The 26,741-nt window shown below is 39.2% G+C and overlaps 1 protein-coding gene and 2 long non-coding RNA genes across 6 annotated transcripts; all 3 read left to right on the top strand.

Annotated features, from left to right (window-relative positions):
- The first annotated feature begins 1,005 nt into the window (after nucleotides 1-1,005).
- On the top strand, nucleotides 1,006-3,057 carry LOC139985224 (uncharacterized). The gene is made up of 2 exons (XR_011799362.1): nucleotides 1,006-1,616; nucleotides 2,040-3,057. It is a non-coding gene; the product is annotated as an uncharacterized lncRNA (long non-coding RNA).
- Nucleotides 3,058-8,031: 4,974 nt separating this feature from the next.
- On the top strand, nucleotides 8,032-12,323 carry LOC139954696 (uncharacterized). The gene is made up of 4 exons (XM_071954616.1): nucleotides 8,032-10,735; nucleotides 11,064-11,163; nucleotides 11,558-11,799; nucleotides 12,133-12,323. The coding sequence occupies exons 2-4, from the start codon at nucleotides 11,081-11,083 to the stop codon at nucleotides 12,321-12,323; spliced, it is 516 nt and encodes a 171-aa protein (XP_071810717.1). The 5' UTR covers nucleotides 8,032-10,735; nucleotides 11,064-11,080.
- Nucleotides 12,324-17,467: 5,144 nt separating this feature from the next.
- Nucleotides 17,468-26,375, top strand: LOC139984787 (uncharacterized). 4 transcript variants are annotated; one of them, XR_011799192.1, is made up of 6 exons: nucleotides 17,468-17,820; nucleotides 19,448-19,616; nucleotides 20,231-20,399; nucleotides 21,023-21,251; nucleotides 22,066-22,206; nucleotides 22,831-26,375. It is a non-coding gene; the product is annotated as an uncharacterized lncRNA (long non-coding RNA). The 4 variants fall into 4 exon arrangements; XR_011799193.1 differs by having other exon boundaries at nucleotides 17,471-17,820; nucleotides 21,023-21,191; nucleotides 22,073-22,206; XR_011799191.1 differs by having other exon boundaries at nucleotides 17,476-17,820; nucleotides 21,045-21,191.
- The last annotated feature ends 366 nt before the right edge of the window (nucleotides 26,376-26,741 follow it).

The following is a 26,741-nucleotide window of genomic DNA, read 5'->3' as shown; positions in this document are numbered from 1 at the left end:
CATGGCTTCCCATACGCGTTTGCCGCCGATCACGTATACTTGAAGCCTACGTGAGACGTTGCTACCCGTCATCGAACCAGAACACAAGGAAAGTGAACCAGACGATATTCGTTTCGACGCATGCGCTCATGCCAGAAGTAGTGGCAATGTGGGCGCGGCTATAACATTGTGCATGCGCATAAGGGAGAAAAGAGAAAAAGCGCCAAGTTATGAAGTGCAAGAAAAGTCGGAAAGTTGATCATTCAAGCTAACGAAACAGAATGAGGTAAGTCGTGTCAACTGTTGTAATTCCTTAATAAAGAACTTAATGAGTTGATTCGGTGGGATTTACTGCTTAATTGATAAAGAGTAATAGCTGTTCAAATTTCTTCCAAATGTCAAATAAAAATATAGAAAAAAAAGGAACTTTCTACCTGTTAAAAAGTGCATTTATAGTGGCAAACGGGAGCTTAGTCTTATCGGGAACGGCCAGAAAAATTGTGTACATGTTTAGTACCACTATAGTAGTACTGAGGGCCCCTACTGCAGGCTTACTAAAATTAGTACTAGGCCTACATTTTTAAAAATGTTTACCAAATTTAGCAAAGAAATATAGGAGATCAATGAAATTCCCAGCAGAAAAAAAAGTTAATTATAATTCACATGTACACATGGCATCTAGACTTCATCGCTGGTCTTATTTATAGGTCAGGGTCAGACAGTAGGTGTGTATATGCATCAACGAAAATTTGTACAGCAAAATTTGGAGCATTTTTAATTATTCTTTTCCTCAAGATTGAAGGTGACGCACATATTATTTTAGAGAATTGCAATAAAAATTAGCCAAGCAGTAGCAATATTAAGTTAAAACAGCTGATATTTTCATAATATTCTCACAGGCTAGGCATTGGCATACAAAAAAATCCTCATGTTTATGTTCCTTTGATGAATGTAAATTAAATGTTGCCAATGGGTCTAATTTTTAATTGCTACAATTGGCATCTTTCAAATTCAATCTTGAAGTATTAAAGTGGCCATGACACGAAAATTTCAAAGTCCTATATTTTTGGGATCCATCAAAGAATGTTCTCTAGAACATGTATCAACCAATCTGCCAGTTTAAAACTTGATTTTTCAAGTCGAAAATTGAGAATGAATTTACCCTTTTCGGCGTTTGAAACCTTGTTTACTCGAAAATTTTCCGATTCGCATGACGTCATGTGACGTCACGTTTTGAACACATATTTGTTGTCGCTGCTACGGTACCATTCACGTACACAGTAGACAAGTACACATACCACTAGTAGTTACTAAACAAAACACCGATCACAAGTGCGATATCAAATCAAAATTTCCTGTGAAATGGCGGATCCAGAGCCAAATGCGGCAACCGAAGTTCAAAGTGATAATGGTTCTTCACTAGGCAGTGAAATTGGGCTATAATTAGAGTGCCCTTTCTCATATTCGTAGCAGAGAGTGAAGGCGATGATCATTCCAATATTGAACCGAACGCTGAGGGTGGAGCGGAAGTGTTAGAACCGTATCAGTTCGAGCCTGTTAAACGAGCCGAAATTGAAGCTCCACAACATATCGAAGAAGAAATCCGTTCGAAACCATTGCAAGGAACATACAACGTGGTAAGAATTTATTAACGAAGCATTTAAAAACAAAATCCAGTCCATTTTGTGCATGTGTTGTTGGAATTCGCGGAACACCCTAAACCGTATTGTGCGTTGTGTTACGGTAACTTACAACCCATATGTAGAGTGTGTAGTACTAGTAGGGTTGGTTGCATACTGAAAGTTTGGCTCGGGGATGTAAGTTGCATTATGCAGCCATGCTAGGTAGGCATATGTGTTATTTCATACTCATTATTACTTGGCTAGTACTTTGGCCTGGAGTTTTGCAAATCAATTTTCTGAAACAAAGGAATGTTTCATGATACATGGAAGGTGTAAAATCACAACAAATGTAACCATAACTGTACATTGTGTGCCTGCTTGTTATTGTGGACATCATGGCCAACAATACATTTTGAACTTTCATAAATTTTTTCCCAGGCAGTACAGATACATAGCCTACGGTCAACAGGTTCAATGATACTTGAGGTTCCTAGCAAGACACGTCAGGGGTGTGCTACCATCATGTGCAGTCCAAAGGATCAGAAGTGATTTTCCAGCCAATGGTCATTACACTGGATTCAAGTTGCCAGGAGAAAACTCATTGTATAGGAAGCCTTTCTAAACTACGATTGTGTTGGATTATCAATCCGTCAGGGTTCCCTCAGTGTTGATATATTGAAATTCAAGACTTTTAATTCCGGATGAAAAGGTTATTTTCCAGACCCAACATCAACAATAAAAGAAAAGGCATGTTTTGAAGCATTTGGATACAAGTATTGGCGTGACCGTGATGTCATATAATATGTGCATAAGGGAACGGGCATTGACCTTTTTAGGGGCATTTACCTCGTTTGATTCGTACCTTTAATCTGGAAGCCAAAATAACCATATCACCAATGATATTTGACAGAAAAGTCATATTAAAGACCAATGGAGGCAGCAGAACTCTTGAATGTTTAGACTGTTTCTTCAGCAGCAGTTGGTTTGTTTTGTAGTCTTTCTTCAAAAACTCAGCAGTACACCCTGTTAATGGTCTTCGATTGTTTTAATGCGTGTGATGCTGTGTTTCACATTGCCCATCAGTGTTGTACGTGTCGTCGTGCGTGGGTAACATTTTTGCATGTGAGTTGCGTCGTGCAGTGTTTCTTGGTTTAAATAACCCTGTATTGTATTTGCTTCTGGATTATTCTAATTAATTTGTCACAACAACGATTGATAGCGATGGACATGCAACTGCTTTGTAGGCTTAAAGCAAAAAAAATCATGTAAGTTGTTTTCTTTTAACCTCCTTTGATGTCACAAATTACATTAGTGTAATTTAAGAATGATAATGTTTATGGAAAGTACAGTTTTACTTTTATGTCATATAATACAATGATTGTTGTTAATGTTAGTTCAGATTGTCCAGAATGACTGTCTAGAACTGATATTGAATAAATTTTGTTCAATGATTTAACACTTGAACTATGTTGTGTGAATTTTTGGCTCTGTGACTTTAAAATAAATCGCTTTGAGATTTAATTAAACAACCTTTGGAATAAAATCTTTTTACCTACCTATTTTGACCCATCCCCATTACCCCCACTCCCTCCACAACATAATAAATGGTTTTCCTGGAATAGGCATAAGAAATTATTGCTATAATTAACTGATCCAGCATATTCCAGAAATAAATTGGGGCACTGAGATTTGTTCACAAGAAGATGTAACCCATCGCCTCTGAAGCTAACCTCATAGCTTATTAGTATACAATAGAGCAATGAAGGGGGTGTTAATTTAGATGATACAGTAAAATCTCTTCGTCTATTGCGACTTCAGTGTAGTAACGCTAATACTATAGGGGAACCATACTATAGTACTACTAGTGCTCGGCGCGCTACCTCCTAAGGATCGCCACTTGCCCCATTGGAGGTTTCCTGTTCCCCGATCTGGTCTTCAGAGTAGTTTTTTGTGGATTACTTGACAGAAGAATGACTCTTTTATGTCGAACCGTTAAAGTCCATTTGTTTTATTTCATAACAAAAAGGAGGGATCGTAGTATGCTTCCGTGAAGTGTTCGCTTCATTCGGAGCTGCATACTGGCTAGGCCCAGTGAAATCGGCGCTGGTGTTGTGCACTAACTTGGTCATAATCGCCGTGTTTTTTTTCGTCCTTCAGCCATGGATGAAGGCTAATTGCATGGGTAATGATATTTATGCAGCCCCAACAACACAACGGACCGGCATTTCTCTCGGATAGTTTACAACAGTTGTAAAACAAACTTGAAATTTCTAACGATATAGCGTAATACAGTGGTTGTTCTCTCAGTGTAAATATGCGTGTACTGTATATGGAACGGTATGATCGTCGCGCATCCGATACATGCCTGAGCTTTGCACGTGTGTTCCTAACATGACGTCATCATTGTCTTGTTGTGAAATCGCATTCTCAGGTATCTATTTTCGGATGCGAATATTAAAACGTTAATTACTAATTAGTCCTTGAGGTTTTCAAGGTGTTGAGGATAGTTTTGAACATAGATTTTCTCATAGATTCAGAGGAAGTTACTCTCGATGAGTTGGATTTTTCGTGTCATGGCCTCTTTAATATACTAGCATATCCTTTGCTTTATAATGCATATAACTTGGACTTTATATATATTGCTTAGCCAAACCCGGGTTAGGTCAGACCTAGTCATTTAGGGCATAGCCTATAGCTACATGAATACCATGGAAATAGATCTTCCCCATCTAATCAATGACAGCATAATTATACTAGAGTACACCTGGACCAGGGCTACCAGTAAGGGGTACAAGGCCCATTTTAATTTTGACCAGTTATTAGTAACAGGTCAGCATTACAACTTACATGTGCAAGGAAACAGGTTTCAGCCTGAGAAATTAATTCTTAAAAACTTGATGTTCAGACTAAAAGCAGCATGGTGAATATAACATCCTATTACTAGGCCTTGCCTACCTACTGCATAGACATGATTGGGTATCTGAACAAATTTCAGCCTTGCATAACATTAATACTAATAACAATGACATATTACTATGGCCGTGGCTATTCTTACGACTAGTCGTAACAATTATTTATAAACTATTCTTACGACATCGGCGAATTCAAGCACAGTAAAGTAAATAAAGCAACTGCACATGAAGTAGGGGTAACCCTAACCCTAAACACTAACCTTAACCCTAACTGGAAATTATTGTTACTCCTAGTTGTAAAAATAGTACTCCTAGTTGTAAAAATAGCCATGTTAAAGCAACTGCGCGTGCGTATTTATAAATTATTCTTACAACTAGTCGTAAGAATAGCCACTTTGTATTACTATAGGCCTACGCAGCATTATTTGCTCATGTTTTTCTTCCAATAAGAATACTTTGTATATTTTGCCCAGGCTACATAATTGATAATGACATGCTGTTACTTCCTAGCATTCTTTCCATGTACAGTAATACCAATTAATATACACTCATTATACTAACTAATAAACAAATCGAGCGCATTGTACAATAACTCTAGGCCATTCAAACTAGAGTTGGGTTTCTCCACCCCAGCCTTATATAACTTTTGAATAATATGATACAACTTTTGCAAGTATTGTACATAGGACTATAGTGGTAATACTACTAGTTCTATTCTATAGCATTTGAACTACAAAGGCTAGAATAATAGGACTAGTACAACAACTAGGCCTACGGTACTTGCTGCTAGACCTACCACATATTATTATTAAATAGCCTACACAGGATCGATTAAAAGTGCCTTACCTAGTCTAAAGCCTAGGCTAAAATTCATGTCAAATTACCAAGTTCTCGACAGGGTATGGTACATACTCGTCGTGAATAGCTGTATACCACTGAAAATACGGCCTATTAATAAGCCATTGATATAAGGCCTAAACTCACGAGCTTATTTGACCGTGTGTTTGTCTCTAGCTTAGACACGTTAGGCCTACTAACTGTGTAACATAAATCTAAACATAAATCTGATCGCGTACGAAAGCCTACCCAGACTTTAGAGGCCCAACGTGAACTAGAATAATTCAGCTTGACTCGCTGATTTAAGCAGGAAAGTTACTACATGCGACACACAACGTATGTAGACTGTATCCTTTCAGTACGCCTAATCTATGTCAAACCGAAATGCGTACTCGCATGTTTGAATTTATCACAGATTATGCAAAATTCACTACAGTACTCGGTAAAAAATAACCTTTAAACTGGCCTAACACAGTACCAGCACAACACTGAAATACGTCAATGTGGGAGATGCACGCAAGGTACGTGGAAAATGCGATCTGCTTTGAAAAGAAATGAAACTAACCAGAGCACGCTTCGATATTTCGGCTACATTTCTGTAAAACGAACTATTGGACACGGACCAAAGGTCAACAAAACCAAAAACAATCCGTCTGTTTAACAACCACCAAAAACCCAACTGAAAACCCACAAACAGAAATCTCTCACTAACCCACAAATGTATAAAATATAGCGTTTAACGTGACCGTGAAAAGGACACGGACCCAAAGGCCAACAGAACCAAAACAATAAAGCTCCACAAACCAGCCCCAAAAAGCCAACACCAAACCACAAACAGAAAACCCCCAACCCATATTATGTAAGGACCACACAAACCCCCCACCCCACACATAACAACTAACTAACTCCAAAACTCATCCGGGGTACGCCGTCCCGATAGCAGACGACAGGCTTGCGCATTACCTGCGAAATTTTCCCAATACGGGTCTTTTCAAGCCCCTAACAGTATTCCCCCTTTTCTTACGAGGGAGCAGAGTTCTTAACTCCTCGTCAACCTTGGTCGAGTGGACCTCCCTGTCAGGAACAGGAGGTCCACTAGCGACCATCGTGTCCGGTATAGCGGCTGCGGGTAGGGTGGAAGGGCCACTCGAGTCAATGAGATCAGTGGCCTGTTTTGTCTCATCAAACCAATCGGAGGACTCCTTAGCCACAACTAATAAGGCTGTAGTGCAGTCCTCCATTGGCGAGTCAGAATCTGGGCCACTTAATGTCTCTTGGGCCGGTTGACTCGGGGCCCGACTAGTATCACCGATAGCGGGCGTAGCTACCGGTGAACCAGTACAAGCGGCATCCTGCGCCGCGTGCCACTCCGCTAGTACCATCTCCGCCGTTTTGTCCTGCTTTGCCTCAGTGGGCAGGCTGGCAGTCTCGGCAAGTTCGATCAGGGGAGAGGTCGGACACGAAAGGGGAACAAAGCCTCCATCGGGGCGCTAGTGTCGGACACTGGGGCGATGACAGGAGCATCATGTGGTACGGTGTCAGAGGCCGGGACAGGGACCGCTTCAACCACGCCCGTAGCCACTCTCGCGGCGTATGAGCGGTCTGGGCATAAACGGGCGAGATGGCCCGTTTTCCCACACGAGTTGCAAACGATATCCCCTTTACACTCGGCCAGGGTATGCCCAACCTGTAAACAGCGGCTACACCGCTTGTTCGGGCACAACCTGGCCTCATGCCCTTCCAGCCCACACCTCCAACAAGTGCGAGGCTGGCCCGGGTATGCAACGTGGGCCCTGTGCCCATTAGCCCACAAGGTAGAGGGGATATCGGACTTGAGTTCAACTCTAACTCGTCTAGTCCCGGTCTTGACACCCATACATTCAAGGAATTCCGGCTCCTCGTAGCCGGTCACTTTCCCGAAACGCCCCAGTGTCCGCACAACAACCTGTTCAGACATGTCCAGAGGGAGATGGAGGACTGTCACCCACACCGAACTGTCATACGGTGTGACCTTCAGTCCCTCAACTCCCTCCAACACATGGACGCCTCGGACGCGGGCAGCCTCCGAGGTAAACCGTACATCAAAACAATTCATACCCCGGAGAGGTTTACGCTGAAGCGCGTCAACCTCTCCAGGGACCTTTAAACCAACAGAACGCAAAACTGAAAAAAACTTGTACGGGGACGACCTTAGCCTCCCCCGAAAAACTCAACAATACGATTTTGCTGTCACGGCGAGCCGCCATGACAGCTAGGGGTGTGGCAAAGCCACGCACCTATACACACACCAAAACGAAACAAACCCAAAACACACAAACTACACTAAAACAAACTGTAAACTAATGAAGGGCCAACGTAAAAACACAATAAAGGTGTGGTCAACGAAAGGTGGAGAGCAGCCGAAAACACGTCCGCACTCCACGAGAACTGAACTGAACTCAGTGAACTGAACTGTAAACAGTTCAACACAAGTGAATATGCTAAAACTGTAGTAATGTTCTACCTTGAAGTGTTTCACCAAACATGCAGATATATATATGAAAAAATATAGGCAGCCAACTGAGCACAGTTCATTTTTTTCAAAAAGAATTGGGACAAATTGCCTAAAAGGCATGCACCTTTTTTTCCTCCTAGAAGTAGGACTTTCCCGTTTAAGGTTTGTAATTTGTAGCCGCTTTCAGCCACCCTTGACTGTGGAATGGGACTTGCCTTAATGTGAAAAGTTCCCGCCTGCACTCACACCTTGAAAAATAACATTCATAGAAACAATATTGCTTGCAAAGGTTGTAAAGTTAAAACTCCCGTTTATTTAACGAATAATTTGGCAATCAACAAATGCTAACTGAATTTCTGTTACTAAAATATACATTTAAACATTCGAAACCATAAGATAAAGAAGCTAAAATAGTGAAGAAAGGCTTATTTAAAATGGACCTAGTATAAATACATATATGATGCATTACACTTATTACTTTCTAATAGACTGAAGGATACTGGTGAACAATTTGCAATTGGAATTTGGTTTTCAACAAGTAAAACAGAAAGAAGGCAAATTTTTGAAACAACTTCACACAAGCATTTTAAGCATTGTAATCAGGTGTCACTTTTTGTGTCTTCGGTTCCTTCTCTCCAATAGGGTCTTTGATGGGGACTTAATTGTCCTTCCTGATCCTTTTTTCTACAAAACTAAATTAAACATTCAACACCTAATCTATACTGTATGCATTACTGTAACTGTTCCAAACTTGGTTTATCTCCCTGATAGCTCATCATGGATCATGGTCCACAATCATATCGCACCAAGAGAAGAAAAATCAATGATGAAGTGTTAAACTACATACAAACAATATCAGATGAATCTCGCTGGCAAAATAATTTCTCTGGACCAACAGAAAAAAGGAGCCAACTGCAGAAGTTGCACCAACTGGAACAGTTGTCTGAAAATGATGTTGCTGATGGTGTTGACAGTGATTTGTTCCAGACCTTTCACTCAGATGTTGATGAACTATACTCTGACTCAGATGGTGAAATTGATGGAAGGGATGAAATAAATTCCACACTGAAAATTGAGCTTGGGCAATGGGCCTCAAAGTATAATATTTCTCATGCTTCACTCTCTGAGCTCCTTGTCATTCTTCAAAATGACCATCCTGACCTTCCAAAAGACCCTAGAACTTTACTAGGCACGCAAACCAAAGTGGACACAACAATTGTCTCAGGAGGTGAATATTACCATGTTGGGATTGAGAATGGAATTACCTCTATTCTGAACTCAAGACAAAAGTCCCTAAGTAGTAAATACAAAACAATAACGTTGCATGTAAACATTGATGGTTTACCTCTATTCAAAAGCTCAAACTCGCAGTTTTGGCCCATATTGGGTATGATCACTGCATGTGAGAGAAAATGTCCTTTTGTGATTGGCTTGTAGTATGGGAAAAGGAAGCCAACTGATTTGGAATTTTTGAATGAATTTGTAGCAGACTACCAAAATGTTGAGCAAAATGGAATTCAAGTTCAGGGAGAAAAGCTTACAGTGGTTATGACAGCAATCATATGTGATGCCCCTGCAAGAGCCATGGTCAAAAACATCAAGGGTCATAGTGGCTACTCCGGCTGTGAAAGATGTGTTGAAAGAGGCGTGTACATCAACAAAGTAACTTTCCCAGAAACAGAAGCAGATCATCGCACTGACCATTCATTTAGAAATATGCTACATGAAAATCATCTAGGGGAAACTCCACTATCCCAACTTTCATTGGGTATGGTATCTAACTTCCCTCTAGACTACATGCACCTAGTATGTTTGGGAGTGACACGCAGACTGGTAAAGCTTTGGTTGAAAGGTCCACTAAAGACAAGACAGAGCCCTCAACTTATCAGAGAAATTTCTGCAAAATTGCAATCGTTGAATGGTGCTCTACCACGTGAATTTGCTCGCCAACCTCGATCTCTGAATAAGTTTGAACGGTGGAAAGCCACAGAGCTTCGGCAATTTCTTTTGTACACCGGTCCAGTTGTTCTTTACAGAATCATTCCAAAGCCATTTTATGAAAATTTCATGCTTTTATCTGTTGCTATGTTTATATATTTGAGTCCAATCAACTGTAGCAGTTACAGCTTGGTCACCAGTTAATTGTTACTTTCATCAAGCACTATGCAACTCTCTATGGCAATGACATGATTACATACAATGTACATGGACTTGTGCATTTGAAAGAGGATGTACAACAATATGGTGCATTGGACAATGTATCCTGTTTCCCTTTCGAAAGTTATTTGGGACAGATAAAAAGAATGGTTAGGAATGCAAATTACCCCTTACAACAAGTTATTCGACGTCTTTCTGAAAACCATGTAGCATTTCCTACTAAAAACAAAGAACTTTTTGAGCAGCCCCACAATGGTGGACAGATTCCTGAGACCATGGTAACTTCCTCACAATACAAAGTACTCAACCTTCAAGATTGCACTATCAAAATATCTATGGGGGACAACTGTGTTAAAATTGGTGAAGAAATTGTTCTTGCCAGAAACTTCTTTGTCAGCGATGGCAGCAAGTTCATCTTATATGAAAAGTTTTGTCACAAAGAAAATTTTTTCACATATCCACTGGATTCCACCAAACTTGGCATATTCAAGATCAAATTACTCAGTGGGAAACTAGAGTATGCTCCAATCTCAAGTATCCTGGAAAAATATGTCCTTATTCCTCGGAAGAAAAGCTTTGTGGTAGTGCCATTCCATCGCAATGGAGAACTGGCGAAAGAGAATGCTTCTGGCCACCATATAAATCTTCCACAAGGTTTGAGAAGGCAGTCAAGTCAGTGGAAGCCCCGCAAGCATCTTGGACGAGACATACCATTCGGGTTCTGTCAACAACAGGTATTGTAAACACAATTAATTCAAATGAAAGTGTAAAATGATTTGCAATAACAATGTTTCTTTCATTAACATTATGCTTTGTGGTTACTTTGATGGATCAAGGTGCTACAAAGACCACAGTATCTCCCTGTATAGTGTTGTACATCTCCACGACGTAAATGTTGAAACTGAGAAAAGTGTATCTTTCTGTACATGTGTGTTCTGTACGAGATTAAAACCTTTCATTTACAGATAGGACCATACCACTGACTGTATAGTGTACAATAATTTACTAGTTCATCACAAATGCCCACTATCAAGATTTTTTTCAATTGTTTCATTTCTTCAGGTTCCTATGCACGGGCAATGATCTTATTGACAAGGGCTGAGGAGACTTCAGACTTAGCTACTGAAAATGAAGATGAGAGGCCATCAAAGCGCAGGAAGTTGTAAGTGTCCAATATATAAATATGCTAATGTTGGATTTAAATATACCAAGCAAAACTGCTACAAAAATAGATGCAGGTTATACATTCCAAAATTACCATCATTGATCTTTGTCATAGAGATGCTGACAGTGAACATACAGTACAGTCTCACTCAAACAACTTCAACCAAAAGTGTCATCCTTACTGACTTAACAAGTATGAAACTCAGAAAGTTCAGTAACATTTTATGAACTCTAGCTCCATATTTAAATTGACCTATCATCAGCTTAAATGATATCGGACATAAAAATCCTGTATGTTCAAATCAGACACAATACTCTCAACAAGAATGTTATGGTAAAGGCAATTTCTGTGATGTACTTACTCAATGTCTATTTCCATTTCATACTCATAGGCAAAATCGCCGGTATGTGTCTTCCTCTGACGACACAGAAGAAGAAGCTGAGAGCAGATTCACCCTTCCTCCACCGATTCAGCCATTGGTTCCCCTTACAACGCCATTGACCTCCAATATAAATCCTCCTGATCCTGTTGTATCACCAATAAGTGCAAGGCACTCTACCGGGTCTACCCAGTCACTAGCAGGGTCCAGTTGGAACATATCTTCCATGTCAACCCCAGATTTCATTGTTAATGGTGTGTAGTACCGTAAATTTAAACATAAAGCATAGTACATGATCTGCATTTTGTAAAGGTTCAAGTACTGCTAGAATGCACATTTCTTTGACCTGCTGACCAAGCACTGGTGACTGGTAATGTGGCAACCGTGCAAACTATTACTCCAGTTACTTGTTTACTAAGGATAAATATTTCTCTCTTTTTCTTAATTACTGTGCTTCTGTGCCAGGGAATGCAATGTATATACAGTACCAGTCTGCTATTCTCACATTGCACTTCCACTTCAAAGTGACTACTTTTAACATGTGATGTTGTTTTTACAAAACTTTCTCTGATTTTGTCTCTTAACAGCAACTCAGAAGAAGATCCTTATGATTTTGGCAGAAATAAAAGCTGAAGTAAGGAACCTGAAGCGCCAAACAGTTGCAAATTCCCATTTAATTCAATCCCTTAAGGCCTCCCATTTGGATTTGGAGGAACTGCCAGATGATGTAAACTTGCCCCTTTCATCTGTTCCACTTCTGACAGAAACGTTTGGGTAATTGCCCATACTTTGTCCTATGTAAGAAGAAAAAATACATACACTATATATAGATAAATAACTTGTACTGTATGAAACAAGAACTCACCACTTACTAAAATAGCTTACCAAATAACGAGGGTGCGTCAATTATGAAGTATTTAGCAGACTCGTCAACTCTCCCGGTTGTACCGGGAGACTCCCGGTTTCTACCCGCATCTCCTGGTTTCATATTCTATTCTCCCGGTTTTTTAATGTTTCATCACTTGCGACATTTCTGAAAATAACCAACAATTAGTCCCATGCTTAGTAATTCCCACTGTAACGCTCAACAGGAAAGGCTATTGAGTGTAGTTCGCAAGAACAAGACAGACAGTCGGTTAAGTCTCAAGCTTGATGGGACTCTATCTAGCATACTAGCCATGAAGTTACAGTACCCAGAGTCCACTGTTCCATGTTTCAAATGGAAGCCTACTAAAGAAACCCTGTAGAAAGCGAAGTCAGCTGCTGTAAACTACAACAAGAAACACTGATTGGAAGACTCTCTCACTGTACTGCATAAGTAGACTAGCCTATACTTATTTAGGAGTATTTATATCATTTCAGTTGAAAATGACCAACCTCCCGATTTCCCCTTGTGCTCCCTATTTTTTGGCCATGAAAAATGTTATTCTCCCTATTTTGGGGTCAAACAGGTTGACAGGTCTGATTTAGTAAACCTTGTCAATTGAGCTACTTTACATTAGCCTAGTCATTTACCGAACCTTCAACTATACTATTGAAAAACCTATACTACAGTAATACATACCTTATCAATGGTAGAACCTTGAAAATTGTTGTGCCTGCACAGTAGAGTAATCGTTACTCGATAGTAACGGCATGGCTTCTTGTATTGTTTTTGCGAAGTCATAGAAGTAGTTGTTGTCGTTGTACGTATAGACATTATTTTTTTACAACAGGTATTCAAAGTTGGGCAGTTCACGATATTTGGAGCAATATTACTTTAGACGAATACAGGATGTGGAATAAGCTATTGATTTGTGGTAGATTGTATCACTCACTGTCTCGTGCACGTTTCTGGTGTAAAATAAGCATGCTGGAAAAAACGTCAAGTTGAAGCTAGTTGGAGCATAACGCAGTCCTCAGAAAATTCTGGCTTCCATGAAGACTCAAAGATTCACAACTGTTTTCTTCCAGATTTTGACACTGTCGTCAGTAGGTGGGCAGATCTTGTCTGTTGCAGTTAGGAGGATGCTGCAGGAATTGATCCTGAATAGTGTAGCCATATGCATCAACTGGACAGGACAAGGGGAGAAGTTGGTCTTTAAGGACCTGTTCCTTCGAAAAGTTCTCGAAAGTTCGTACAATTTATTGAATATTTGCTTCTTTACATTATGTACGCCTTACTTTTTGCAAAGCTATTTTCCCGTATCTATTTGCTTTATTGTAACGAGAACGTCCCCGGCATCGCTTTCGATTGATAACGGACAGATCCACGGCCAAGAAAAATTCAGTAGACAAGCACTTAGGCTTATTATGATATGCATATTAGATAAGGCTATTAGTTGATAATTGTATACAAAGATATCTTCGGCAGAGACTTAATTCATATGTGCTTCACCTTCAATACTAAGATTATAGCATGCTATAATTTGGGGCCAATACAGAATACCCCAAAGCCCGCAAATGAACTGACGAACGTGCTCCGGTACGTGGGAGCAGGGAGTTTCCATAACAACTCCCTGCTGCAACATGGGGAGCGAAACTAGTGGCTCACACACTCAGGAAAACTACCTGGAATTTGCTGGTTTATGTGGTTGGAGTTCATATTAAAAGGACGAAGTTCCCTTTCCTCTAAAATATACACAAACGATGTATTATTATGAAGAACTTACATGCATATTCTCTCAATGTAAGGAACTAAAAGTTTTTCTTTTTGACTTTCTTCTTTTTTCAACTGTAGAAGCAATTAGGAAAAACCAACAAACTTCCAACTCCACGGCAGTGGACATTCAAAGGGAGGTCGTTAAATTTTTTAAAGGAGCCTCTGATAGAGAAGGGGGTCGGAAGGCAAGGCAGCAACGCCACTTCGACGTTCAGTTTGGTAACGAACAGGAGGAATAACCTTTCGTTATAGCTCTATCCTTCGGCAGTACATGGCTTTTAATTCTGCAGATATATTAAGCTGTTACACTTACATTGTTACACTCTTCATAATTTTCTTGTATTGCAGAATCTACTATGTTCCTCACGTCAGTTACAGCCATGAATTCATTTCATGCAATTGAAATCTCAATTAGTGCAGTTTAATTTTTAAGATATGCAAATGCATGCTTACAAATATGGTCATATATTTTGGCTCATCCTTTTGGTAGTATTTTACATATTTAACCACCAGTCAAGATTTATCACCAGCACGTCCAATTATTGCATATACTGTACCTCTCCCCTATGATACTTTTTGTAAGAATGTATGGTTGTTATACTGAGTTTTTCCTCACGAGAAATACTCTTTAGTGAGAGGGAAACACATTCCACTCAGTGTATTTAACGAAACTCTAACTCATAATGAGATGTAAAGGCCAACAATACGAGGTACGGAATGATCATGAAATTCCGAGCAAAGGATTCAAGTTTTCCAAAGTCCCTGATATTAACGACCTGGTATGAAAAATAACAAGTTGGTGTCCCTGTATTACCAAATAAGTGGTGGCGGGGGGGGGGGGGGAGGGAGAGTAACGGTACGTTCCGTTTGTAAAAACATGTTTTCTCATATCATCTGTCCAGACTGAACAGCGTTTCTTCCAATCCGGTTGCAAAGTCCACATATAAAGTACTGGTTTTGCTTTATTCTTGTTGAAACAGCTTTGTGATGGTCCACAGTATAATTATAAGCAAAAATGGAGAGAACGCCGAACGTATTGTTCCTTTCTACACTGTTTCTATTTCGGCGCACGGTGGGCGTCTTCATTTGATATTATGATGGCAAGTGTTTTCATAAATCTGCTTCACTCTTTTCCTCCATTCTGTGGCTTTATCAAATAATTTAAGTGAATTGTTCATAAATGGCTAAAACATCTGGTAATTAAAGGAAAATGCATTAAATTAATAAATTATGACAATGTTATGTCAATGCTCCTTGTCTTATGTTTTTATTAAAATTTTGGTTTCACTTTACTGTCGTTATATCTGGAATACACACTTCTAAAAGTTTTGCGGTCCCCACAGTCTTTCTGGATATTCAATTAATAAAACTTTTCGAAAATGACCCACTTAAATCTACACACATGCAGTGACTAGTTTCCAGCTGGAAATATTTCATCAACATATTTCATGAACTGTCACAATTTTTAAAATAATCTATTTGACTATTACAGCTGGGTCCCAGTAGAAAATGAAAGTATAAATGAAAAAAAAATAATAATTGAAAGACATCGGCGCTGATTTGCCGACGGCCCGCCGTCTGCCCGCCGTCGGCCTGCCGCCGGCGGGCCTGCTTTGAGCCGCCGGTGGCCCGGCGGCGTTTCCGCCCGCGGTCCGCCGACTTGCCGTGTGCCAAATCTACGGCGGCCCGCCGGCGGCAGCCGCCGTCGGGCCGACTTCGGTGCCGAAGCCGGGCCGCCGTCGGGCCGACTTCGGCTTGCTTGCTGGGTAGTCCTACGTGGATGATAGTTACCCATACGGAGTAACTGTCATCCCCTCGACGTTACTCAGCAACGTGACACCCTTCTGACGGGCCACGTCACTGGTAAAACGTAAATCGTACGTATTACAGGCACAACAACACCCTTGCTCTTCAAAATACTAAAAACTTGCACCGGTGAAGGACAACTTAACAATCCGAGAATCACCGCGCGATGCCATGATACCGAAGGTGGCTAGGCCACAGGGAAGTAACAAAAAACAAACAACTAAAGACAGGATAGTCAAACAACAAACGATATACGAACTGAGGAAAACACACGAACACAAGCTATCACACCCGCCTGGCGGGAAGTATAGCACAGCACAGTACAATAACAGCTGTAACAGATGAAGAGCTGTAGTTCACATAAAGTGTTGCCCTATTGATTACACGAAATACTACAGATTTCGGAGGTGTTAGTAAAGATTTTTGTTGTCATTTGTTGTGTTTTCATGGAGGTTGTGCGAAAAATATCCAACTTGCTTTGTGATCACTGTAATACTCTGAAGGACTCCACTACCAATTGTTTTACTTGTAGGAATGTTTGTGTAGATGTGATCTAAGCATGAGTTATAGTCTGTTGTAGGAGTAAGAATGATTTGTTTGTATTTGAATGTGCTTGTGAATAAAGAAATAAGGCTTCTTTGGTCTGGTGTGTTTTGTAGTACATGAATTTGTTGGTTGTGAATGATCTATGTGACTTAGAAAGTTACTCAAAGCATCATGGAATTGTTGCATAGGAACCTTTATAGACCTGTAAATTAGTGCAATTTGAATAGGTCCAGCACGTGTCTTTGGTTGTCAGTCAGGTATGTTCAGTCAGTGTTGTGATATTGTTCTAAGTGTAGATTACAGTGCCATATGGGGAATTTGAGAGAGGAGCATGAGATGATATGTTTTTGAATAGTGTAAATCCTTCAATGTACAGCTCCTCATTTGTTACTGCTTCTGATATATGGCATTCAGTGAAAAGTACAATATCAGCAGATGTGATTGTGCTGTCATGAATGATGTCAGAAATGTCTCCTCAGTATATATATAAATATATATATATATATATGACACAAATTGCTGTTTCGTTGAGCAGTCTTATTGTGTAATATTGTGAATGAATATATATATTGTGAATGAATATTGTGAATGAATATATATATATATATATAAACGTAATGAGTTGGGAAAATGTAAAAAATAGAACAGAGAATAAACAAACAATACTAGTTGTGCTTTTATTGACATATTTGCCTGACCATCAAACATGATTCAAACCAAACTAGAAGTCATTTTGGTATACAGAAATGAATGTGTAGCGAGTAGAATGACACATTTATTTATAGTCAATAAATAGAGAACAAAAAAACCCCAGAAAAATTACACTTCACTATATACATATACATATACATATATATATATATATTTGAATATATATATTTGAATATATATATATATATAGAGAGAGAGAGCGAGAGAGAGAGAGAGAGAGGTGGAGAGAGGTGGAGCCAGCTGTATGCCTGCGTTTTTGGTCCGTTTGATCCAGCAAATGCGCAGACGGGCATCAAACGGACCAGTTGACTGGTCCGTTTGATGCTTTGCATTTGCGTAATAGGTCCTTTTGGTGATATTGGTTACTTTGGTGATGTGGTCCGTTTGGTTCATCGTTGTAGACAAACAGGCTCGTCCGCGATGATGAATCGTAAATTACACTAAATAAAACGTGTTGCGCGACCAGTTCAACTCAACGCTGTTGAACGAGATATTTCATCGTATTTCCTACTTACCGAAGATATTATCGATTCTTTCAGGGATGATGTGTGGATAAGCGGCTTCTTTATTGGTGGGTCAAGTAGAAGTAAAATTTTCTTTCTATTTACCAAAGTTACGTTGAATTTGATATCAAGTTAGCGTGAGACCTATGCCGTTGCATAGGACGCCTTACGTGTTACTGTCGTTACTATAGCCGTATGTACTGTAGGCCTACATGGTACTTCGCATAGGTTCGGTGTTTTCGTCTCTTAGTTAAGTAAAGAAAATAGACATTTTCTTCGGCCAAATCATGATATCATGTCAAGAAATTAGTCATTAATCAATCCTTTGTAAAGGCGGTGCCTAACGTTTTCCCATGGCCTGACAAGACAGTGATTCGCATAGGATACGCTTTTCATATATAGCCTAGGCCTAGCCTAACTTGGGCTTGGTGTATAACTTTTGGTCTTTAGTTTAGTTAAAGCAAAATGTACGCAAACCTGATATCTTCCCGAGATATGAAAGTATAATCTTTTAGAAGTTTTATGTGTATACTCTGCAGCAGTCTTTTTAATACAAGCTTTAGGCCTAACCCTCCTCCAATTGTGTTAAGCCTCAAGAGTAAAGGAAATTAAGACGATGTGTCAAACATATTTCAAACAGGGGCAGTAGCCTAAGCCTTTACTTTAGACAGGATAAAATTGTTTCCAGGTCTATGTGGTTCAATGCTGGTTATTGTAAAACAACTACTGAGTCTAGTTTTACACAAATTCACAATCTAGGCCTAGGTTGAAACAAGCACACAAAATGGGGTCTACCGGCAAGAATGACACCATATATTCAACCCAATTTTGGGAAAGAGAGATGCATAAGATATAGCTATCCATGGCAACAAATACAAAAGTTACATTGAAATACTTAAAACACACTCACTAATGTGACATTTGTACAATACCTTCCAAAACCGGTTACCGTAACACAAGATTACTGTACTTCCACAATTACTCTCACAAGACTACAAGAGGTGTGAATCTACATAGGCCTCAGCCTAATTACTGAAGGCTACGGTATACCAAAGTGTACTGACTGAGAATAGGCCTACTGAATATCAAACCAGGTACAAAAAATTGCCCCAACTGGGAAGTGAGAACAATAAGCCCCCTGTTGCATTCATGACACCAGGGTTTACTACATGTAATTTAGCCTTTAATTGACTCCTATAGTAACATTACTAAGCCTACTACAGTTATGCATACTAACTTTTTTAATCTATTATCTTGATGCTCATCCCATAGCAATATATTTTTTCAATTTCGTTATATGTTATGGTTAAGTTCAAATTTGGCACCTTGCATGGGGCCTAGGTTAGACCTTATTCTGGAGGTTAAGTTGTACAGTCATTGTAGGCCTAGCATATTATGTTATATGGATAACTTAATGACAGATAAGACGATACAAAAGTTTGTCAATGTGAGGATTTAATTTTAAGTAGCGTGAAGAGCAACTTGAAGGTCATGTTTGGCATTATGTCAACAGCACTGTGTGGTTGCTTCCGTAGAGGATTTCCAGTATGTACTGTTCGTATGCTTTTAGTTCAATGAAAAATACTCTTTCAGAACAAACCAAAGAAGTTGCTTCTGCAAATCATACAGTGTGTACAGTACCTTTCATACAGTTTGCTAATTCCATATCATATTTATTTGTTTAGTTCTCAACAGTGTTAAATATCTTTTGCAACAGGTGATTGAACTTGATGATGATGGCATTTATAGTCCCAAGGTACTGTCCTACAGAATGGTATCCACACAGATGATCAGATATAGTGGTGTCCAGCTACTGTTCCTATAGTACAAAATGCTACACACAGTTGACCAGAACATCTGTATGGTGAGTGTACATACAGTCTAAATAACTTTATAGCAAGTGCCGTGGGAAGAGAGGAACGAGGTAACCAAATAGTTTATTTGCCAACTCTTTGGCAGCAAAACAAGTACAGTATCTAAACACTATCTGCATAATAAAATTCTAAAGTGTGACGAGAAGAAGGAAATTGAGAAATCTTGATGCTCATCCCGTAGCAATATATTTTTTCAATTTCGTTATATGTTAGGCTTAAGTTCAAATTTGGCACCTTGCATGGGGCCTAGGTTAGACCTTATTCTGGAGGTTAAGTTGTACAGTCATTGTAGGCCTAGCATATTATGTTATATGGATAACTTAATGACAGATAAGATGATACAAAAGTTTGTCAATGTGAGGATTTAATTTTAAGTAGCGTGAAGAGCAACTTGAAGGTCATGTTTGGCATTATGTAAACAGCACTGTGTGGTTGCTTCCGTAGAGGATTTCCAGTATGTACTGTTCGTATGCTTTTAGTACAATGAAAAATACTCTTTCAGAACAAACCAAACAAGTTGCTTCTGCAAATCATACAGTGTGTACAGTACCTTTCATACAGTTTGCTAATTCCATATCATATTTATTTGTTTATTTCTCAACAGTGTTAAATATCTTTTGCAACAGGTGATTGAACTTGATGATGATGGCATTTATAGTCCCAAGGTACTGTCCTACAGAATGGTATCCGCACAGATGATCAGATATCGTGGTGTCCAGCTACTGTTCCTATAGTACAAAATGCTACACACAGTTGACCAGAACATCTGTATGGTGAGTGTACATACAGTCGAAATAACTTTATAGCAAGTGCCGTGGGAAGAGAGGAACAAGGTAACCAAATAGTTTATTTGCCAACTCTTTGGCAGCAAAACAAGTACAGTATCTAAACACTAAAGCATATATCTGCATAATAAAATTCTAAAGTGTGACGAGAAGAAGGAAATTGAGAAATCTGGATGCTCATCCCATAGCAATATATTTTTTCAATTTCGTTATATGTTAGGCTTAAGTTCAAATTTGGCACCTTGCATGGGGCCTAGGTTAGACCTTATTCTGGAGGTTAAGTTGTACAGTCATTGTAGGCCTAGCATATTATGTTATATGGATAACTTAATGACAGATAAGATGATACAAAAGTTTGTCAATGTGAGGATTTAATTTTAAGTAGCGTGAAGAGCAACTTGAAGGTCATGTTTGGCTTTATGTAAACAGCACTGTGTGGTTGCTTCCGTAGAGGATTTCCAGTATATACTGTTCGTATGCTTTTAGTACAGTGAGAAATACTCTTTCAGAACAAACCAAACAAGTTGCTTCTGCAAATCATACAGTGTGTACAGTACCTTTCATACAGTTTGCTAATTCCATATCATATTTATTTGTTTAGTTCTCAACAGTGTTAAATATCTTTTGCAACAGGTGATTGAACTTGATCATGATGGCATTTATAGTCCCAAGGTACTGTCCTACAAAATGGTATCCACACAGATGATCAGATATCGTGGTGTCCAGCTACTGTTCCTATAGTACAAAATGCTACACACAGTTGACCAGAACATCTGTATGGTGAGTGTACATACAGTCGAAATAACTTTATAGCAAGTGCCGTGGGAAGAGAGGAACAAGGTAACCAAATAGTTTATTTGCCAACTCTTTGGCAGCAAGACAAGTACAGTATCTAAACACTAAAGCATGTGTCTGCATAATAAAATTCTAAAGTGTGACCAGAAGAAGGAAATTGAGAATAATCTAATATCTTAATTTGTAGGAACCTTTGCAGACAGTTTCCTTTTCTTTGTTTTGGTGAAACCACATCTGTCCAACCTAGGCCCCATACTGTCAATTCCTTAAAAGTGTTAATTTTTTTTTCATTCTATGTGTCATTGCACACAATATATGTTCTTTCACACATTACCTTTCAAACATAATAAAAAACTGTTTCTTTTATCCAAATGTCTATGAAGTCTTTCGTCACTGTTGAAGTTATTGAAATGGCACACCATGTGGTCATAGACACAACTAAATGCCATTAATTAATTGGTAACTTTCTTGCAAAGTATTGTTATTCAAACTGTTGTTCTTATGTCAATTTGTTAAGCTGTGTATTTAGTGAGCTGGTCTTGACTACTATTTGCAATTCACAAGACCCTACTAAATAGTTTACATTGTGCAAGGTGGCAGTGCACTTAGAGTCGATCTATACTATTAAAGAAAAATTGAAAGTCTTGCTCGCTCATCTGAATTATGTTGACGATGCTGGCAGTAGATGTGACAGGATATCAGAAAATGAAATCGGTAGAAACAGCTATTATTGGAGCATATTTAAAGCGATACATTGCATACTTGCATATGTGTCTCCTGAGCATAAAGGTGTAGCAATAATTATATAATTGTAATTGTATACATTACACTCACTCTTTTCTCCACATCTCCTACCAAGTTTGCAGATGCAGGCCACAAATGGCAATAACACAGAGAGCATGAAAATGGGCCAAGATAGAGAGAGTTCACATAGAGATGACCATTGAGTATGCGTAGAGCTACATGGATATTTGGAATGCACTTTTGATTCCATGAAAAGGTAAAGAAATCTGCAATATGTGTCTTGTATGTGCACACCCATGTAATTGATTTTTGGAGTAGTTACTAAAATTGTTAAATAAGTGTGTCCAACAGTAGCCTGGGTTTAATGGACCTCATACACTGAAAACATTAATCAGAATGCTTCTCCTCACTGACAGTGGTTGCGTTTGTGAGTGCACTGCATAATTAATCAATTAATGTAGGCTTCAAGATGAGAGTCCTAACAGTTGGTCACAGACACTACACAGCATGTATGGGTCACTGCCACTTGTATTAGTAAATGGCAGTAAAATATGCTGGAATAAATGTCTTAAACTATGGTTGGCTAGTACATAAACAGGACATTTACTATAAGTGATGTTCATGTCTAATTGAATCAAGCAAAAGAAGAATTGCTTTCTTTCTCTCTTTAATTACTCCAAAGGAAAAATAGGTGTATTTCAAACTTGCATCAAAATCAGTATAAATACTATCTATATAAATACTATTTGCAGAGGCAGTTATCTCTCCATTAGGAATATTGGTCGCATAAATCATAACATTACTGAAGACACATGTGCATTGCTTGTCCAGACAATTGTAACCTCAAAATTAGATATATAACTGTAATTCTCTTCTGCAGTCTGTGCCACCATCGCTCACTGATAGCTTCCAACGCGTACAAAACTCAGCAGACAGCCTGATTACTAGTGCTCTACTAGAAGGGTCTACTAGAATGATTCTGAGATGGCCAGTCCTTTGGTATGGTTGTTCAATGCATGCTACTAACCTGGAGTTTTTGTTATGTTTGAAATCTCTATTCAGTTAACAAATCATGCATCTCTTAGTTGAGTTTTATTGAAACACGATAACGTTTGTTATCTAAGACATTTTAAAGCTTTCAGAGACCTTCTCCAAGGCTTTAGGTTAGAACGATTGCAGTTAGTGGGAAAACAGCAGTGGTTAGTGTAGTCTTTCTATGACAATACTAGTCTTTTTGAAAAAATTCCGAATAGGTCATAATAATTAGTGTTACTATGTATTAGGAAATCCCAACCTTTCTACTTTGGAGCGTTACCATAGTTACTGGGGTGGTCCCAATACGGCCATCTTTTCGGGGTTCCACCGCTAGGGTGTCCCCTTCCCAAAATAGATTGAAACTCCTAGGTGTGGCACTTCTCCGAGTGGTAAGGGGGTAAGTTTGAATAAAAAAGGCCAAACATCTAGCACAGAGTGTCAGTAGCATGCGCCATGAAGGCATTAAATGCCCCCACCACTCCCCATGCCTCTGAACCGCCACAATAATCTCAGATTCATATTCAGCGCCCCAAGTAGCACCAGATGATATGTTATTCGTTCATTCTGGAAACACCAAATTTCAGGTCCCCGCCCCCTCCCAGTGGTTTTTGCCCCTAAAGCCCACACACACAACACCCAATTCCAAAATAAACTTCAGATTCGTGATCAGCATGTCGAGAACTACCAGAAAAGATACACATTGCCCGTCTTTGCGACAAAATATATTTTCACCCAAAAAAAACGTAAGGGGTACCCCTTGCAGTTTTTGCCAAAATTACCTCCAAAATGGATTTCGTCAAAATGAAGTCACATGAGGTTATCCATGCCCAGGATCCCAAATCTGCAACTCTGAGGTCCATATCTTCTTCCGTTCAGGTGATACGTGGTCCCAGAGGACCCGATAGAAATATGTGCTCTTCATACGTGCAAAAGTTGGAAAACTCCCTCTTGTAACCCCCCTCCTGTCCTCTCTGAAGTACCCATTGATATCAAATTTTGATGTGGAGTAGGAGAAACCCTTGTCATTGTCATACACCAATTTCGTGTAATTATCTGACCGGAAAAGGCCTTTTGTCTATATGATTTCTATCTGTGCCAAAAATAGGTGTTTTTGTCTTGAAAAGTTTTAAAAAGTACCTCTTTTTGGTATCCCGTCCTTTCCACTGAGGGTATGTGAAGGGGCTAATTTTTTGTTATGTGGGAGACGAGAGTCCTAGGGATGTGTAGACAACTCATACGGTAGCATTAATTATTGGGAGGGGGTATAGTCTATATGTTTTGGAGGCCCCCTCAAAAATAGTCGTTTTTCACCGGTAGTAGCTACTGTACCCTATACAAGGATGCCTACGTCAACATTTGATTAGTTTTTTTACCCAAACTTAAATCAGGCCAAGTTATCAGTGGTGAGTAGTAGACACACGTAGGTGGGTGCACTGCCAATTTCAAGTCCGAGGTTACTTGTCTCCTAAATGTCAGCTTTTTACCACATGTCCACATGATTTGTCCCCTATGAAGGGGCCTAGCTCTTGCAGGGTGCTTGTGAAGCGTCAACTATGTCTTGAAACTGTAGGCATGATTTCCCCTAACCCTAATATGCAACTCCTCTCTGCATAGCCCCTTACCTTGTTTGTTTTTTGGGACACCCACTTGGGCCTGTGCCCCCCTCCCTAGGTTTTTGGCCCCTACGCCCTCGACACAACACCCAATCCCAAAATAAACTTCAGATTCGTAATCAGCGTGTCAAGAACAACTAGAAAAGATACACCTTGCCCGTCTTAGCGACAACAATTATTTTCACCCCGAAAAACCATAAGGGGCCTTGCAGTTTTTGCCAAAATTGCCCAAAAAATGGATTTCGTCAAAATGACGTCACATGGGAATATCGATGCCCAGGATCCCAAACCTTCAACTCTCAGGTCCATATCTGCTTCCGTACAGGAGATACTTGGTCCCAGAGGACCTGATAGAAATATGTGTTCTTTATAAGTGCAAAAGTTGGTAATAGGGATCACAGGTCCCGGTTGTCCATTTTTAGGTACCAGTCGTCCTTTGGTCTTTATTGAGGGTATTGATACTTTGTACCAATAAAATATAAAAAGTAAATATGACAATATCATTGAGATCATATTTGAGTATAAAAATAACCCAACATGATCAATTACAGGTCATTTGTCAATAGAGTAACAGTAACGAAATGCAACCTACACTGGTAGCTGTTGGTTTTAACAATCTACAATGAGTGGCCCTTCGAGTAGAATTTATGCAAAGGTTTGAGTTAGCTATTCAAAGCAATCCCAGAACTCCTGTCAGTTATACTTATAGGATTATTAGTTCAGGTGTCACAATGTTTATCTTATATGAAAGAGGACAATAAAATAACCCAATAGTGAAGAAATTATTCCAATTCATTTTCCGCTTAGGAGTTTCTATCTGATTGTGTAGATTAAAGTTATATCTGATTGTGTAGAAACTGCTAAAATCAGACTAGCTGTGACGTAATATCCTCACATACCTGAAAAGTCTTATTTGATTAAATTTGATCAAGTTATTTTATTATGTAAAAGTTATTTTATTAAAATACTTTGTACGATTTTATGACTTTTTTTACTTTTTCTTGGTCCAAATCTTGTGAACCAACAGTTTTCTGGACCAAATTTTGATAATGCCATTGGGCTCTTGTATTATCATTTACTTTAGTATAAGAATTACTGAATGGTACCTGACCATGTGTGATACTATGAATATTCAGTAGAGACAGTGTCATATTGTATCAACTAAAGTTGGTATGATGATACTATTGGGTGATGACATATACAACACATTTGAGTCCTTTCATCAATGGACCATAGTGCCCATTGGGCCATTGTTATAAATCTTTTGTACAGTTCCAGAAACTTTAATGTCCATTGTGACTACTGTCACATATATCAGCTGTCCTTTTTATATCTTATTAGTCTAGCCTCCGTCACTAATGGGGAGTGGGTGGTGTATTTTATAGGCACTGATCACCCAATCCTTGACCGAGAGGTGTTCATCTGCCATCTGGATGCCCGAACTGTTCTGAATCTCTGGATGCTTTCAGTTTAGGTCATGTATAGTGCACACCTCCCACCGCACCGCTTATGTGCGTTTCTGGTGTGAGGGGGCCAGCGGCCTCCCACTCGTCAGTAGTTCCTAAGCTGCTGTGAACCACTGTTAGGCCATGTTGATTTCTCTTATAGTGCTGCACAGCCTATATTAGCTCTTGACTTATCTTCATGGGCTATTGTTCACGATACCTTCTTTTTTTTAAACTGGACTTATGGTGCATTGTTAAGTGATTTATTTGCTTTACATTTACATTACAATTGTCAGTTTGTACAAAATTTTATTCAAAATGTTTTTCAAATGTCAATGGCTACTTTCAAATAGGATGTCTATTGTGCCAGTACTAAAGAATGTGCAATATATGTGTTTGTATTGTTGTCCAGACTAGACAATACCAGTTTGCATAGATAATACCAGGACAAGACAAGGACTGGACAATATCAACACAAAGGTCTTGTTCTGGTATTTTCCAGTGCTTGTCTTGTCTTGTCTGCTGGTATTGTCTGTGCAAACTGGTATCGTCCTGTTATCGTTCAATCCTGGTATTGTCTAGCCCTTGTCTTGGTATTGTCTAGTCTTTGTCCTGGTATTGTCTAGTCCTTGTCCTGGTATTGTTTAGTCCTTGTCCTGATATTGTCTAGTCCTAGTCCTGGTATTGTCTAGTCTTTG

Source organism: Apostichopus japonicus, chromosome 17, assembly GCF_037975245.1.
Source record: "Apostichopus japonicus isolate 1M-3 chromosome 17, ASM3797524v1, whole genome shotgun sequence".
Classification (NCBI taxonomy): domain Eukaryota; kingdom Metazoa; phylum Echinodermata; class Holothuroidea; order Aspidochirotida; family Stichopodidae; genus Apostichopus; species Apostichopus japonicus.
This window is presented reverse-complemented; position numbering and strand designations above follow the sequence as displayed.